Source organism: Mya arenaria, chromosome 15 (assembly GCF_026914265.1).
Source record: "Mya arenaria isolate MELC-2E11 chromosome 15, ASM2691426v1".
NCBI classification, from domain to species: domain Eukaryota; kingdom Metazoa; phylum Mollusca; class Bivalvia; order Myida; family Myidae; genus Mya; species Mya arenaria.
In genome coordinates this window covers 46,342,421-46,357,193 of record NC_069136.1, presented here as the reverse complement: position 1 = coordinate 46,357,193, position 14,773 = coordinate 46,342,421, and the positions used below count along the sequence as shown (strand labels likewise).

General features: G+C 33.2%; 1 protein-coding gene across 8 annotated transcripts in view; it reads right to left on the bottom strand.

Annotated features, from left to right (window-relative positions):
- LOC128220448 (disks large homolog 2-like) overlaps positions 1 to 10,550 on the bottom strand; it is a 144,494-nt gene extending 133,944 nt beyond the window's left edge. For all 8 annotated transcript variants that reach the window (XM_052928842.1, XM_052928845.1, XM_052928844.1 and 5 more), the window contains exons 1-2: positions 10,296 to 10,550; positions 7,585 to 7,716 (exon numbers count right to left, since the gene is read on the bottom strand). In XM_052928842.1, coding sequence (XP_052784802.1) covers positions 7,585 to 7,716; positions 10,296 to 10,314 — 151 coding nt within the window. In that variant the 5' untranslated portion in view covers positions 10,315 to 10,550. The remainder of the gene's footprint in view (positions 1 to 7,584; positions 7,717 to 10,295) is intronic.
- Positions 10,551 to 14,773: the final 4,223 nt, after the last annotated feature.

Here is a 14,773-nt window from a genome sequence, read left to right as displayed (position 1 = left end):
ATTGCTGTAAATGTAGGTTACAAGTATTCTACATATTGCTGTAAATGTAGGTTACAAGTATTCTACATATTGCTGTAAATGTAGGTTACAAGTATTCTACATATTGCTGTAAATGTAGGTTACAAGTATTCTACATATTGCTGTAAATGTAGGTTACAAGTATTCTACAGACTAAAAACTAGACAATGAGACCATAAAGCCAATGACCCAAGATAGAGAAAAGTTACAAGTTGCTCAAGTAGCAGAAGTCACATCATATTTGTATTCATGTATGCATCATGTCCAGATAATTTGCAGACAGGGACAAGAAATGGATTGGGACCATATAATGTAATTACCTGTAGTGCAGCACATTGTAAATACAAAATACACCAGGGACTATTACTGTCCCTTGAAAAATTGACCATAGAATGAAAGCTGGCATCTTTGCTCAGAAATTGTGCTCTAAATGGGGCTGTAGTCATGACAATCGGATGTTTTATTAGTCCAATTACAAAAATGGTTGCACAACCTACAGAATAGGCGCCGACCCTACTGTTTTTATAGTCAGTTTGATTTTTTTTTTATTGCTTTTCAATATGTAGTTTAAAACCTTAAATGCTTATACAGAAGATTACTTCAACACCTGATTCTCCAATGATGAAAATGATATATATGAAGCCTTATAAAAATGAGCCTACCTACCCTACCTATTTTTGAAAAGAATGTAACGCTAACCAAACAATTATTTTTTTAGGCCTAGTTTAAATTGAAAAATATTTATTAATATTACAGTGTGTTTTTCCCCAATTTAGAAATGGGTATGTGCCGTTCTAATTTCCAAAAAGTGTCATTTTGACTTAACTTAGAAATTCCAATTTTGTCGTTATGAACAAAAATGTTTTAAAAAAACAGAAAAGATAAAAGAATGTGATAAAAGATGCACTCTTAAAGGTTTATCTCTCAAAATTTATGTTTCTTCATACATGAGTATGTATTGATTTTAAAAACAGTATCACTTAAATTTGTTTCTTAAAGGGACTGTACACCAAACTGGCACCAAAAAAAGTTTTTTTCTGTAACGAATCTAAGGACAATTATCTAATAGAATGTGTTACGCTTTGATATCATAATTGTAAAAAAAGAGTACCAAAATGTAAAAAAAATTGTGTCAGAGACCGGGTTCGAACCAGTGTCGCCAAAATTGCAGTCCAGTATCCACTGAGCTACGACGGCTTACTCTAGTTAGGTGACATAATTAAGCTATACCCCTACCTCGGTAATATCATGTGATAACACTGACTAGCCAATCACGCATATGGAATGAATTCTACCTGGTAGACATACCAGGGCTTTTTCTGCCCATTTTGGGAAAAAGAACCTAAACATTATGGGAAATTTTACGTCGTGAAAATGCGGAAATTGGGAAATTTTACAGTGAAAAGAAAAAGCTGTCTAGTCTCCTGTGAATTAGGGAATGATTTCATATTAGTTTATTTTCCCTTTAAAAGACCCACAATGGCTGAAATATAAATCCTTGGGGTGTAAATATCTATTGCAATAAATCATGACAGATAACATTTCATATCTCTGAATGTGATGAAAATCAATGATTTCTGAGTTTAATTACCAAAAATTTTCACATCACATAATTTATTAGGATGTTTACAAATGAACCAGTACAGGTAAAAAGAATTTCTAAAAAAAAAATTATGATTGGGATTTTTTTCTGAAGATTGGGAAAAAATATCTTATAATTTGCTTTGGGAATGGGTCCAATAGTCGGACCCGTGGGTACTATAGAAAAAGCCATGCATACCCAGTAATCTTTTTAATGGAAAAATACGAAATAACTGTTAAACTTAAATAAATTGTAAACTATGTGATACTTCAGTTAGTAAGTTTCAATGCATTGGACACATCGATGCCAAGTTTATGTCAGTTTTCGACAATTTTCTTGTTTTTTCGCTATTTTATCATACAGAGTACAGCCCCTTTAAAGATTACATCAACTCTTCTATACAAAGATGTATTATAAAACTATTTATAATCAGTCATTTAAATTAGACTTTTGGATGTACAAGCCTGAATTTTTTTACTTATGCTTAGCATCAAATTTTTGAACAAGCTTTCAGAATTTTAGCAAGCCCGGAAGATATTTTACCAGTGCAGGGCATGTGGGCTTGCGTTAATAATTTCGAGCACTGTATAACTGAAGTCAATGAATCTTGAAAAAAAAACTATGCATACTTGATAAACAAAGTAGTCAATTAAGCTGACAATGTACAAATGTTTACAGATGAAAGCCTCCACTACTTGACATTCTAGCCATAGTTTTGTTGACATTCAATATTTCATCATTTGTAAACATGACCTTGAGACAAAAAAGTAGGTTATCTTCATGTAAATACAAACACAATTTGTCATAGTTTGCTTTACCCTAGTCAGTCATTACCTTAAAAAAAGATGTGACTGTGCATCTTAATTACTAATACAAGTATGTGAATATTATAAACTGTATGGACTGTGGTATTAAGCCAAAAACAAATGATTTGGTTAGGGTTACATCCTTTTTAAATACAGGTAGGTAGGCTTTTTAAAAAAAATAAAAAAAATATTAGGTTTTTATTAGATGTTATTTATATAAATGAAGAATGGTGTTAAAGTAATCTTTTGTATAAAGCTTTAAAGGTTTTAAACTAGCTAACTTAGCTACATATTGAAACACACCAAAAAAAATAAATTATTTATTTTTTTACCAGCTGATAAAAAGGGTAGGGTCAGCGCTTATATCATAGGTAGGGTCGGGTAACCTGAACCAAATTCATGTGGGTTTTTTTAGGCCTTACTGAGAGTGAGAAACCTAAAAAATATTCCCGTTGCAATATTTCTATTTCCCTATTTCATATGTCTTACACATTTTCACATGTATGTTACACATTTAAACTTATTTCTTCTCCTGCCAAATAAAGCTTAAAAAATGGAATACAAATTTGTGCTGCAAAAACTGTTTATACCCCTTGTATGAGAAAGGCCTTCTAAATCTCTGAAGTGTTGAGAAAGGCCTTCTAAATCTTTGAAGTGTTAAGTATTATTTAAAAAAGGGGAGTTTCTTTACTTCCAAGGTTCAATTTGAAAAATTTGACCATTCTTGGTTAAATATTGAATATATTTCAGATATTAATACATAAATAATGAGCATTGAAACTGACAAACATCAGAAAAAATATCATATGGGGAATTCAAATATACCAAATATAATAGACAATATATTATTAACCGGTCATTTTTTAACCTGATCCATAATCAATCATAATAAATGTCTCACTACAGTTGCAAACAATTTTAAAGTGATTCAGATAGAAAAGTTGTTTCAAACGTTTTCCTAAATGCAGGGTTGTTTTTTAATATGAATGATCATCAATTCATACATCAAATATGTTATAATTATTTAAGAAATTTGGTTTAACGCTATATTTTGCTTACTAAAAATGGATGAAAAAATAATATGTAAATATTCGAACAGTTTCCATCGATAAAACGAGGTTCAGTTCAAGATTGTATTCAAATTGGTTAAAGGGCAATTATATTGAATGACCTTTTATTCTTTAAATTGATTATTACAAGGAAAAATAATAACTCTTTGCCAGCTGAAAGTTTTATAAACACTAAAAAAAAATTATTTTTTTTCGCTTACTCCATTTTTTTTGGACAAAAATCCAAGGTCAATAAAAGATTAATCTTGTGTGGCCATGGAGAATAATATACTTCCCAACTTTCTTAAATACAGGCCCTTCTTACCAGAAGACATACTGTAACTCTCTTGACCATTCTTGGGGTGGAGATGAAGTAAGTTAATTTGATCAATACTACATTCAGCCCTATCCAAATTTCCGATCAGTTACGCATTCCAACAAATTGCCCAGGACTCTCTAAATCATTTTCGGGGAATTAATCTCCTGGAATTCCCCCCTTTCCTGCCTTAAATGCTAGATTTGTTTGAATTAAAACACAAAGAAATACATAACAATGTAGCAGATAAGTACATAATTGTTTTTAATCAAGTTTGTATATATTTAAAGACTTTATTCAAGGGAATTTATCCAGAAACCAATTCAATACCTCAAGTCATGAATTCTGTACTAAAAATTCCAACATGAAATATTCATAATACATCTAAATAACTGTATAGGGAATGTTCGAAAAATGAAAAATAGACTGTCATAAAAGGAATTCTGTGAATCAATGTAGCTGGCAAGAGTAAACAACGCTTTGATCAATTCTCCCGATTTTCCCCGCTTATACCAACAGCAAATGTTCATTACTAAGCATATCACAATTCAATATTTCCCCTAAGGATGACCTAAATAATAGCTTTCATATGTAAGAACATTTTGCAAGTTACCAAAAACAACAGGCGTGTTAATGGCCATGATGGGGCTCCTGAACTGCCCTTTAAAATCCCTCAAAACAACCTACCCCACTCGAAACTTTTAAGTTTAAAGATGACAACAATGATTCAAAAGAAAAATACTCAGCAGGGCTCTCGCGAGGGGGCGACTTGGGCGAAGTGGTCGCCTTAAATTCCCAGACTTCGCCCATTTGTATCATCAAAGCGACATTGACTTCGCCGAAAAAATAGCACATTGTAAATCTGTCAATCAGCAGTCTTTGGCCACTGTCACATTAGTCAAAACACCGCAATTAGCCATTCATAAAATTAGGTAATCTCCTAATCCGATAATTGGGCCGTGTCATCCAATTACCCAAACATCGCCAGTAGGCGGAGCTATTGATGGTCAACCAATCAGAATGTACATTGAGAAGTCCCTGATCAAATGAAATAAGTTTGTTTTAATCAGATTGAAAAGGCGACATAATTATGAAAAATCTTGTTAAGCATTAAAGAAGTTAAAAAGTAATTGATATATGTATTGAACAAACAATGCCAGACATTTTAAACATTGTTGCTTTTGAAGCAGACGGTCATAACCATCTCGGGCCATCGGCAAGGTGGCGCTAAGAAAATCAATAACATGACGTATCAACAAATATTTGATTGGTTTTAGTGAAATGTTCATGATGAAATGAAAAAAAATGATATGTAAACACAAAAATATCTTCTTTTTTTTGCTTTATGTAGTGTTTACTTACAGTATTTTTCTCCTGTTGATGACTTTAAAATCGGCGAGATCGCCATTTTGTCAGAACATTTTTCCGAGTTATATTTTTCAACCTCCCATTTTTTATTGGTTAAAATTTCATCAAGAACAGTGATTTAAATGTCATTTGGTTCTTAAATGTCAGCATATTGAAAATTATTTAGCCAGAGACAAGCATATAACAGCATAGCTGAATGTGACATTCGTACCCATCCCGAACGTACCAAAATAAGATTCGTCCCCCCTACTATATTGACAGTTTATTTATAAGGTCATTTTGATTGTTTCAAATCCTTAGCTGTCTTGGTGTTTGATTCATTTTAGATGCTATTTGGAGATAAACTATGTGACATTGACAAATACACTTTTGCTGAGCCAAAAATGATACATTATTTGTGAACATTTTATATAGTTATAGCAATTAATTTGAATGTGAATGTAAACTTAAGTGTGTGGTATGGCATAGTTTTTGTATCAGGTCTTACGAAAAGTATCACTTCTCCCTAAAGTCTCCCCACTTCTCCCTAAATTGACTGAAGGGAGAAGTCACTTCTCCCAAAAATTTCAGCCTAGTGAGAGCCCTGTACTGTTGAATTTTGTTAATTTATTTTTGTTTTTAGTTTAATAAACTTGATCATGTAAATGTGTGCACTATATAACAATTACCATATTTGACAACAAACAAATTAAATTATCCCTATTCAGTATTTCCAATGACAAATTGTGCCAGTCGTTCTGGACCTAGCATTATAAAACAGTGCAAATGGAAAAGATAACAAGATTTATGAAATTCTTCATAAGTCCAAAAATAAATCTCACAAAGGAAACAAGCTATTGATCTTGAAAAATGATAAAACTGTCAACCTGTCACAAAGCTCAAGATGTTCCTGCCTTCATCATGTCTGAAAGCTTAGCAAAAAGACTTATTTGGGCATTTTCCTCTAAATGTTTGTAACAAAATTTGATATCTAGTTTCCCCTTCCTGGAAATAAAAACAAGCACTGCCAAAAACAATCCATTTACTCATATGAATAACCTTCTTCCAGAAGCGACACACAATTTCGAAAGAAAACATTGAATATGTAGATGAAGATGTGATTTCAAAATAAGACAGTTCAGTTACAGTGCAGCCGAGACCCACTTCTTTGAATACACATGCTTTTTGTATTAATTTTCAGAATTAAAATGTAAAAGAGGCAAAGTATGGATGAGGCAGAGTTTGAACAAGCCAAAGTGTGGACTGATTATGACGATGATGCAGAATATCACTTTTGAAATCAATTTTTTACCTCTAATTAGCAGGAATCAATTTTAAGGGGAACATGGATAGGGTCTATGTACCAGGCAAACATCTCCCTACTTTGAGCTGTCTAGGAAGAAGACATTCTTTATTTTAGTTAAAGTGTTATAAAAGGTTGTTGCACCCTTTCCCTTTTCGGTAGCATTGAAACGAGCAAGTGTACCATTCTGCCTTTATAGAATGAAATATTAAATATTCCTTTTTTGTTTGATTAAAACTAATAATGCGATTATCGGATTATCAAATAAATACAAACTTAATTATTTGTAAGTTGAAACCTAATATTTCTACAATAAATCACAATTCCCGAACATTTAAAAAAAAATCAACATATTCAGTCTGATACAATGTGCCCGCTTTTCCTCTTATTTTGCACCCTGACCCTCATGTGCAGCATCCATCTGGCTAAAACCCTATTAATATAAAAGCTCTCTTGTTTTAGAAGTCTAGCTTGATTACTAATAAGTACTTGAAACTTGACTTTCGGACAAAGAAGCCCACATTATGTTATAACACAACTTTACCAGCCATGTTAGTTACATAATGCATTACATAGTTTCCAATTCAGAATATTCTTCCTTCTGCCTTTTTAGAATTGACTGCTTAAGATAATAAAATATTTCCTTTTTTTGTTTAAAAGCTTATTATATGTATTAAATATGTATAACTAATATATCTGGCAGATGAAATGTAAAACTTGAATAATTAACCACATTTTAACAACTTTTGTGAAATTTAAACATTTCAATTTTTTCACCGCCCGATACAATGTCCTTTCAACTTTAAGCATAGTGTCATTTTTCTGCAACACCTTGCCCTTTTTAAAACCTGACTTAAATCTGAATTTTTAAACTTTCTTTGATGAAAGCCCTGTTTACCTTGATTAAACTTACATATTTGTTTTAAATCAAGTGTAAGTTTATTAATGGACTCTGATATTAGTGCTGGATGCTTGTCTGTCTGAGTTTAATGACTGAGTCTAATTTTGACACGTAAATTGTTAATGACCACAAAAAGTTATAATGTGATAGCAGTGGCTATATTTTTTTTTTATAAATTCTGACCTCAATTTTACAAAGTATTGCATGAATATGACAGTAACAATTATCATTTTTAATAGTTTGCCATCATTAAGAAACTTACCAAGCAGGGCCTGGAATAGCCTGCTTTTAAATATTCTGATGACTCTCTCAATGGCATTTTTCAGTGGCTTGTCTTGGGCACGGGTGAGGCGTGTGTGATAGTCCTCAAGGAGCTCCAAGGCTCGATGAGCATCTGAAAAAACAACAATATGAAAACATAGGTAAGGGAGTCACTACTGATATATATGTTAAAGGTTTATTTAACAATTAAGAATTCGATCACATCATGTTAAGAGTCCTTTAATTTAATAATAATATACCAAACCCAGCTATAAATAATCCATTGATTGATAGACAGTCCTACATGTGTACCTTTAGATATGAACAAAAAGTACTGAACAACATCACTTTCAACCAGCTTAATCTATTCCAAATTTGATGTGGACATCTGGCAAATCCATTAAAATTGCTATAACTTATTGCAAAAATATATTATCTCAAATCAAACCACGAAACATAAATAACGTGCTTGAGACAACTAATATCCTGAAGCTGAGTGCAGGGATAATTCTATGTAAGATTTTCAATGAGAGAATTGCTCCCATTTGTCCAAAATTGGTGAGAGAATTTTAATTTCAGTGAGATTTTTATAATACATGGATAACGCAGTAAAAAATTAATGCAGTAACAGTAACTTTATTCATAAATATCAATATGGTATATTTACAAATTTACAATATATAGATATGATATATACATTTGTTTGACTAGAAGAAAACACTTGTTAACAGTTCCGACATCATGAACATTCATACTCATCATACTTGAGCAAAAAATAGGATTTAGCCATTTTAGCTGATAGGTGCATTGACTTTTTTGGGGGGGGAGATGAAGGCTTTCCATTTTTGTTTTCATCTGAAGCTGGTATTTTGTTTTGGTCCAGAGACTTTTTCAAGGAATGCAAACAACGTTTTCTGATTTGGCGCTTCTGATATTGTAGACGCCTTTAAAATGCAGTGGTAACCTATGTAAACAAAATTATTCCGGGTCGCAAAAACGCTTGAAAACAAGTGCGTGGACGATATTGATTAAAACATTCGATAACACAAATGCGTTCAATGTAGAGGAGGCAATTCGTCCATAATTCAATTAATATAAACAAAAAGCCATCAGCGATTAAGATGCTTTATTTTGTAAAACAACAAAAAGGAAAAGACACAAAATACACAAACTGCGATCAAGCGCGAGAATATCTCGCATTTATGTGATTTGGATGCGATTTGAGCGATTTTCATGCGAGAAATCGCGGAAATCGCTTACTAGGATTATCCCTGTGAGTGCCATATGTGAGAGCCACTGGTACCACTTCATTTTTTGTCTTAGGTTTGCACCTTATTATTTGTCTTTATGCACCAGTCAATTGTAACCCAGGCCCACCAGGTCTGGGGAAAAGTGGGGACTTTGACTTTTGGCCAGCCAACCCCGGCTAAAATCCCCTCCTTGCAGAGACGAACAGATGGTAAAATCTCCGCCAAATGCCCCTGCACCCTAGGTAAGGCCCATTCCCCTATATTTAAAGCTAAGACAAAACCACCGCATCCACCCGGCATAGTCTAAAATAATAGACTTGTTATACGGGATTCTTCCAATCCCTAACGTCTAAACGGGAATGTGCAAAAAATGGGGGTGTTTTAAAAATATTGAAATTGTTTTAAGTGAAGTATTTTATGGTTGAAATTGATCATAAATAGTTATATTCATATTTTACCATGTAAGTGAAATGTTATTTTGCACTAAACAAGCATTTAATGCATTAAAACAAGTTGTTTACCTTTCCAATAAAACGAAAGTTGACTAACACAGACAACAATTATGCGAAGGGGAACAACTCGATACAATCGTAATAACTCGGCCTCCTCCGACAAAGCTTCAAGATAGACCTCGTTATACAATCGTAACAACTCGGACATGGCCGAAATGTTCCGAGCGATTTAAAACTGTGCCCTGAAGCCTTGCAGGTGCCCTTCATGCATATATCGTTATGTTTTGACAGAATGAAATGAAGAAAAGCCGTCAAACTCATAATTATAAGTTGGATATTTATTTTTTGTGTATAGAACTAATATAAAATAACATTATCTGGTAATATTTCTTGTTTTTATGATATTTTATAGACTCTATATGCTTTAACCCGAAATCCTGATCGGAACAACTACCCACTTTTGATACTAAACAATTTGTACGTGAAGGATTTGCCATATCAAAAATCTGTCAACGTACAATTATTTGGACTACCACCCGGCACTGCGGGGCCACCTGAAAGGTAAAAACAAGGCCCATTTCCCCAGCTATCTCAGTACCTGGAGGGCCGTGGATACAATTGACTGGTGCATTAGTATAAGCATTCAGGAATTAAACCTGAGACCTCCCGCTCCAGATGCTCTACTGAGCTATTGGCGGTTGGATTATACATCAAGTTTGCTATCAATCTTTTAGGTCAATTTTTATCAAAGGCATAAAAACATGTATATTTTAAATTCATCTATGTTAATAAATATCATTTTCAATGCATAAATCATGATATTTCGAAAATCAAACATCTTGACAGCTTTGGAATGAAACAGATTGAGTACGAAACAGTACTTCAAACAAAAACAACGTCGTTCTTTGACCAAATAGCATTCAATTACAGCTTTTTTTAGTGTAATAAAGTATGTATAAATACAGTTGAGCTTATGGGCAAATAGTGTTTACAATAAACCATGATCCTACCTTGTTTTCGTACAGGCATTCTTCAAATTTCAGAAATAATTCCGCTTTTTCAGTTTTTGACATGCACACCCACTTAGGGATTTAAAGCACAAATCGCTTGACCTTGCCTTGGTCAATTACTGGAACAATATTTCCTTTCCAAAATTTAAAATACGACCGTATGCAACAAAGAATAAAACAGGGAAATGTCTCTTAATTGAAATAAATGGTCACCGAAATATCCGATCGCCGAAAATCATTTCAATATGGCGAGACTTACATCATGTCACGTGACAAATTAAGGTTACATTCAACTTGACATGTGAAGTGGATGACGTTCACTCTAGTAAAATCATTAGAGACCTCACATATTTCCTCAAACGTATTTTTCGTTTTAAATATGTCTTTAAATATCTTTATCACATATAGACAGTTCCTGATGATAGGTCTTTGCAATTAGAACGTTTTATGTTTGTTTAAGTAAATGGTTCCCTAGGCGACGCAACCCATCATTGCCATTGCGTTGGAATCAATTCGTTTTAAACAAATAAGCTATTCCAACAGAAACGCACACAGACAGGGTTATGTTGGGGACGGGGGAAAGCAAAGCCCATTCCGCACAGTTTCGCAAGATCGGGTTAAACTGCATGGTCCCGAAATGATCTCTGAATGTGGTACCAGTAGAATGTAATAAAATAAAATAATTAAGATTGTTATTATCACAGATTATTTTTAGATCTGAGTTTTAATTAAACATTTTAAATATAAAATGCACAAATAAATAATCAGGTATACGTAAAAATCTAAGATTATGTGTATTTCGACTAGTTATGTGCACATTTTATAGGTTGAATTTCTTTAACAACCCCAAAATTGAACTAGCATTCTTGCAGCTTGACGCGCAAATGACTAGGTCCTTAATGGAAGAAAGCTATATAGTACGGTACATCTATATACATATATATATGGATATCTATTCGAACAAAAATACATACATGGTACTATCATATGTATAGAAAAAATCATCGTGCAACTTTTCTTCTCATAGGGCAATTTTCAAATATATGCCATGGTCAATAATATGTATAGACTACGATTGCGTATTTGGAGGTTTTTATGGAAATTAAACTTTCATATGTAAATCAAAGAATAGTATTTTCTTGTTGTTGTTTTTTTTCTACATACATTACTAGTTCAACCGGCTTGCTGTCTCCTTTATAACGTTATAAATGTACAATATATTAAAACGTTCAAGTCTAGCGCATACTCCAATTTCTGAATACAAGAACTAGCAATACCATTATTTTTTATTGTTTATGGTAAGTTATCAGGCAAAGACTTCTGCTCATTGGCAACTGGAGGAGCATTGTCACCTGCACGCACAGCTCTTGTTCTTGGTGATTCTTGCATGATATTAAAAGTAAAAAATAAGGTGTAATTTAAAGCTGCATTCTCACAGACCACAGACTTATAAACCAGAGAAGAAGGTCCCTGTACTGTAACGCGCTACAACTGAATGAATTGTAAAACGCAAATAGCATGATTTTTTTTTACTTTACTGAGATTGGACTGTGAATAATTGTTAACATGCATATACCATTTATTGTACCTTTGAATTTCACAGCGAGTAAATTACACCAAAACTACATTTCAATTGAAATCCGTTCCTGACTTTAGACTCATATGATTTACAAAAAGTATTAATTCAGTATACACCATCAGCAAGCAATTGTATCCAATCCAAAACTATCTACCCACATCAGTTTTTTGTCGTTTTTGTTGTTATTTTTGTAATCAATATCCATGTATATTACGTATACCAAGCCGGACCGGCCTCTACTTATCCGGGCTGGCCTTTTTGTCTTTTCTCGTTTGTGTAACGTTTTAGATGTCACTATTCTTTGTTACACAACCATCATTTCGACTCTTAATTAAGGTACAAACTCTAAATTATGTAATAATTCGATGACATGAATAAAAAGCTTAATGCTTATAAACGGGCGGAGTGAGCGAAGCTTAGAAAAAAATAAGCTGAAGCATGCACACTACATGTATTATGTAAACGGACTAAAAAAATGTTACGCAGGATTTTTATAGAAACTATTTCAATACAAGAGAGAAAAGTAATAATATACGCCCAAAATGCACCATTTCGGACTAGTAAATGTTCTAAATGTGATAATTTTCTTGTGGGAGAACCCATAAACCACCCTGCAGACACTTTAAGCCAAATCAATCTCGGTCCTGAGGGATGAGCGTAAACAAAAGCTTACGCCCTATCACGTCATATCCTGGATCCGCCTCTGAAATACTATGAGTATGTTATGTACGCACATGGGGATGGCGGTTATACACTTTAAACACCTTACGTAAATAATCATCTTCATCAGCTTTTAATTCCTCTCCAGCATTATCATGAGTACCAAGACTATTGCTTATTGTCGGTTTTCAGTGGCATATGGTCCTTAATTAACTGATGACGTTTTTGGCCTTCAGCGCTGTTTCTTGACTCTCTTGTCCTCGATTAACCTTCTTAGAGTTGCTATCTAGATTTGCCTCCACCGTTACGTTCAATGGAGTGCAACATTGTGGTTTAAAGGAATTAAAGCATGCTTCATCTGTACTTTGTCTCTGTTTGATATCCGCCAGAAGTTGTGCTTGTCTTTATCGAAATACTCGTTGACATCCTTTCTGTACTTCTTTAACGCAAAGACATCTTATTCGCTTAGTTCGGCTATCAGTTTGTTACTGCTCTAAACATCAGCAACAAAGCCATCAATGCCATAATAATTGCACATTGCTTCATTTTTTCCCATACCTATGGCCATCTTCAGTCATTCAACATATCAGAGATGACATCAACATGGCAATCTCGATGGTTGTAATCTATGCATCCATGGTTCCGAAACAGATAGGCAAACCACGCATAACAATGCATGGTGTAAATGGCCCCCTTTTGTATTCCTTCCAAAGTCATATCAATTTTAGTGCAAATCATACTCGACAGCGCTACCACTACTCAATAGCTCCATCACTTGAGTAACAGCACCACCACTTTTATTAAAACATACAGATTTCCCTTTTAAGAAGGACTGACGATAATACCGTAAATCTGAGATATGTCTGTGTTATCAGTGTTGGATCGTACATGTGACTTTATGTTGTCATAATCCAGGCTTGAAACCATTCTTAAATTGAACAAATAATCGACATACACAGCAGTTTCAATATATCAAAAATGACAACGACTGAAAAGCACAACTCTCCGTCGTAGCATGCGAGTTTTCAATCTTCTGCTGTCAAATTCTTGGCATAAAACCAACCCCCATTCATCGTTGGGATTAAACCTCAAAGCCCACTTTCCTGGAAACATCTTAAAGTGACACTCCTATTCAAAATCAATACATACACCTGTATAATAAATATAAATGTTGACTGATAAACCTTTAACTACTTACTAAATAATGCATTTTGTTATTTTTTTATGACTGATAACAAGATAGTAACAGTGTATTTAATAGCTGAACACGTAAAACTATTATATGATTGGTGAGTGCTAATGTTCCAAGTTTCCAAGTTGATTCTGTATAACTCATGTCACAAAACATGACAAAACGAGTATTGGACTATTATTATACCACTATGTAAATAACGAGATTATTAGTCTCAACATTTTAAAGACATTATCGATAAAGATCAATAAATTCAATCAGTGCTAATGAATTATCGTTACAAAATATACACTTTCTATCGTTGTATGCTACATTATTCCAGCTTCAAATTTCCAATGGCAATTTGTATTTGTTTTGTTCTAAGTTCTATCTTATATCGTAACAGTTTGTAAGGTGAAAGTACAAGATAATTTACAAATTCAAACTTTTCTTTATACAATCTTTAATTTATACATTTTCTATAAGTATTTGTAGTAGAAAACCATTCACTAATAAAGAGATCGGACAACTTTTGATACACAATTTTCTTTAACCACGATCTGTTTAAAAAGTCATGACTCTGACAAAAGATAATAAGCCCGCATTTAATCAATATTTCCTTAATATGGCGTATCCACTGCAAATGGGACTGTTGTGGATTTTCACGAAACATAGATCTACTTTGAAAAATATTATACAAAGATACAGTAATTTTAGGTAACGGCGTGGTAATTAATTTTGACCAAAAGTAAATCAAACGGGTATTAATGCAAATATTTAGAGGTTTCGCCATACACAATACAATTTGGTGTACTACTCTTAACACCTAAAACATATTTCAAATACTTAAGTTGCACTTTCTCAAAAATATTAATATTACCCTAGCCCCAACATTCACATCCATATAACAAAATAGGTTTGACAACTTTGTTAAATAAATCAATTTTTGCAATTCAATAGAAAGACAATGATATCCGTAGCTTTCTTCAACAAAACAAACATAGCTTAGTTGCTTGCTTTGCAATACATATATATTCTTTGCTTTGAAAAACAAACTACTTCTATCGA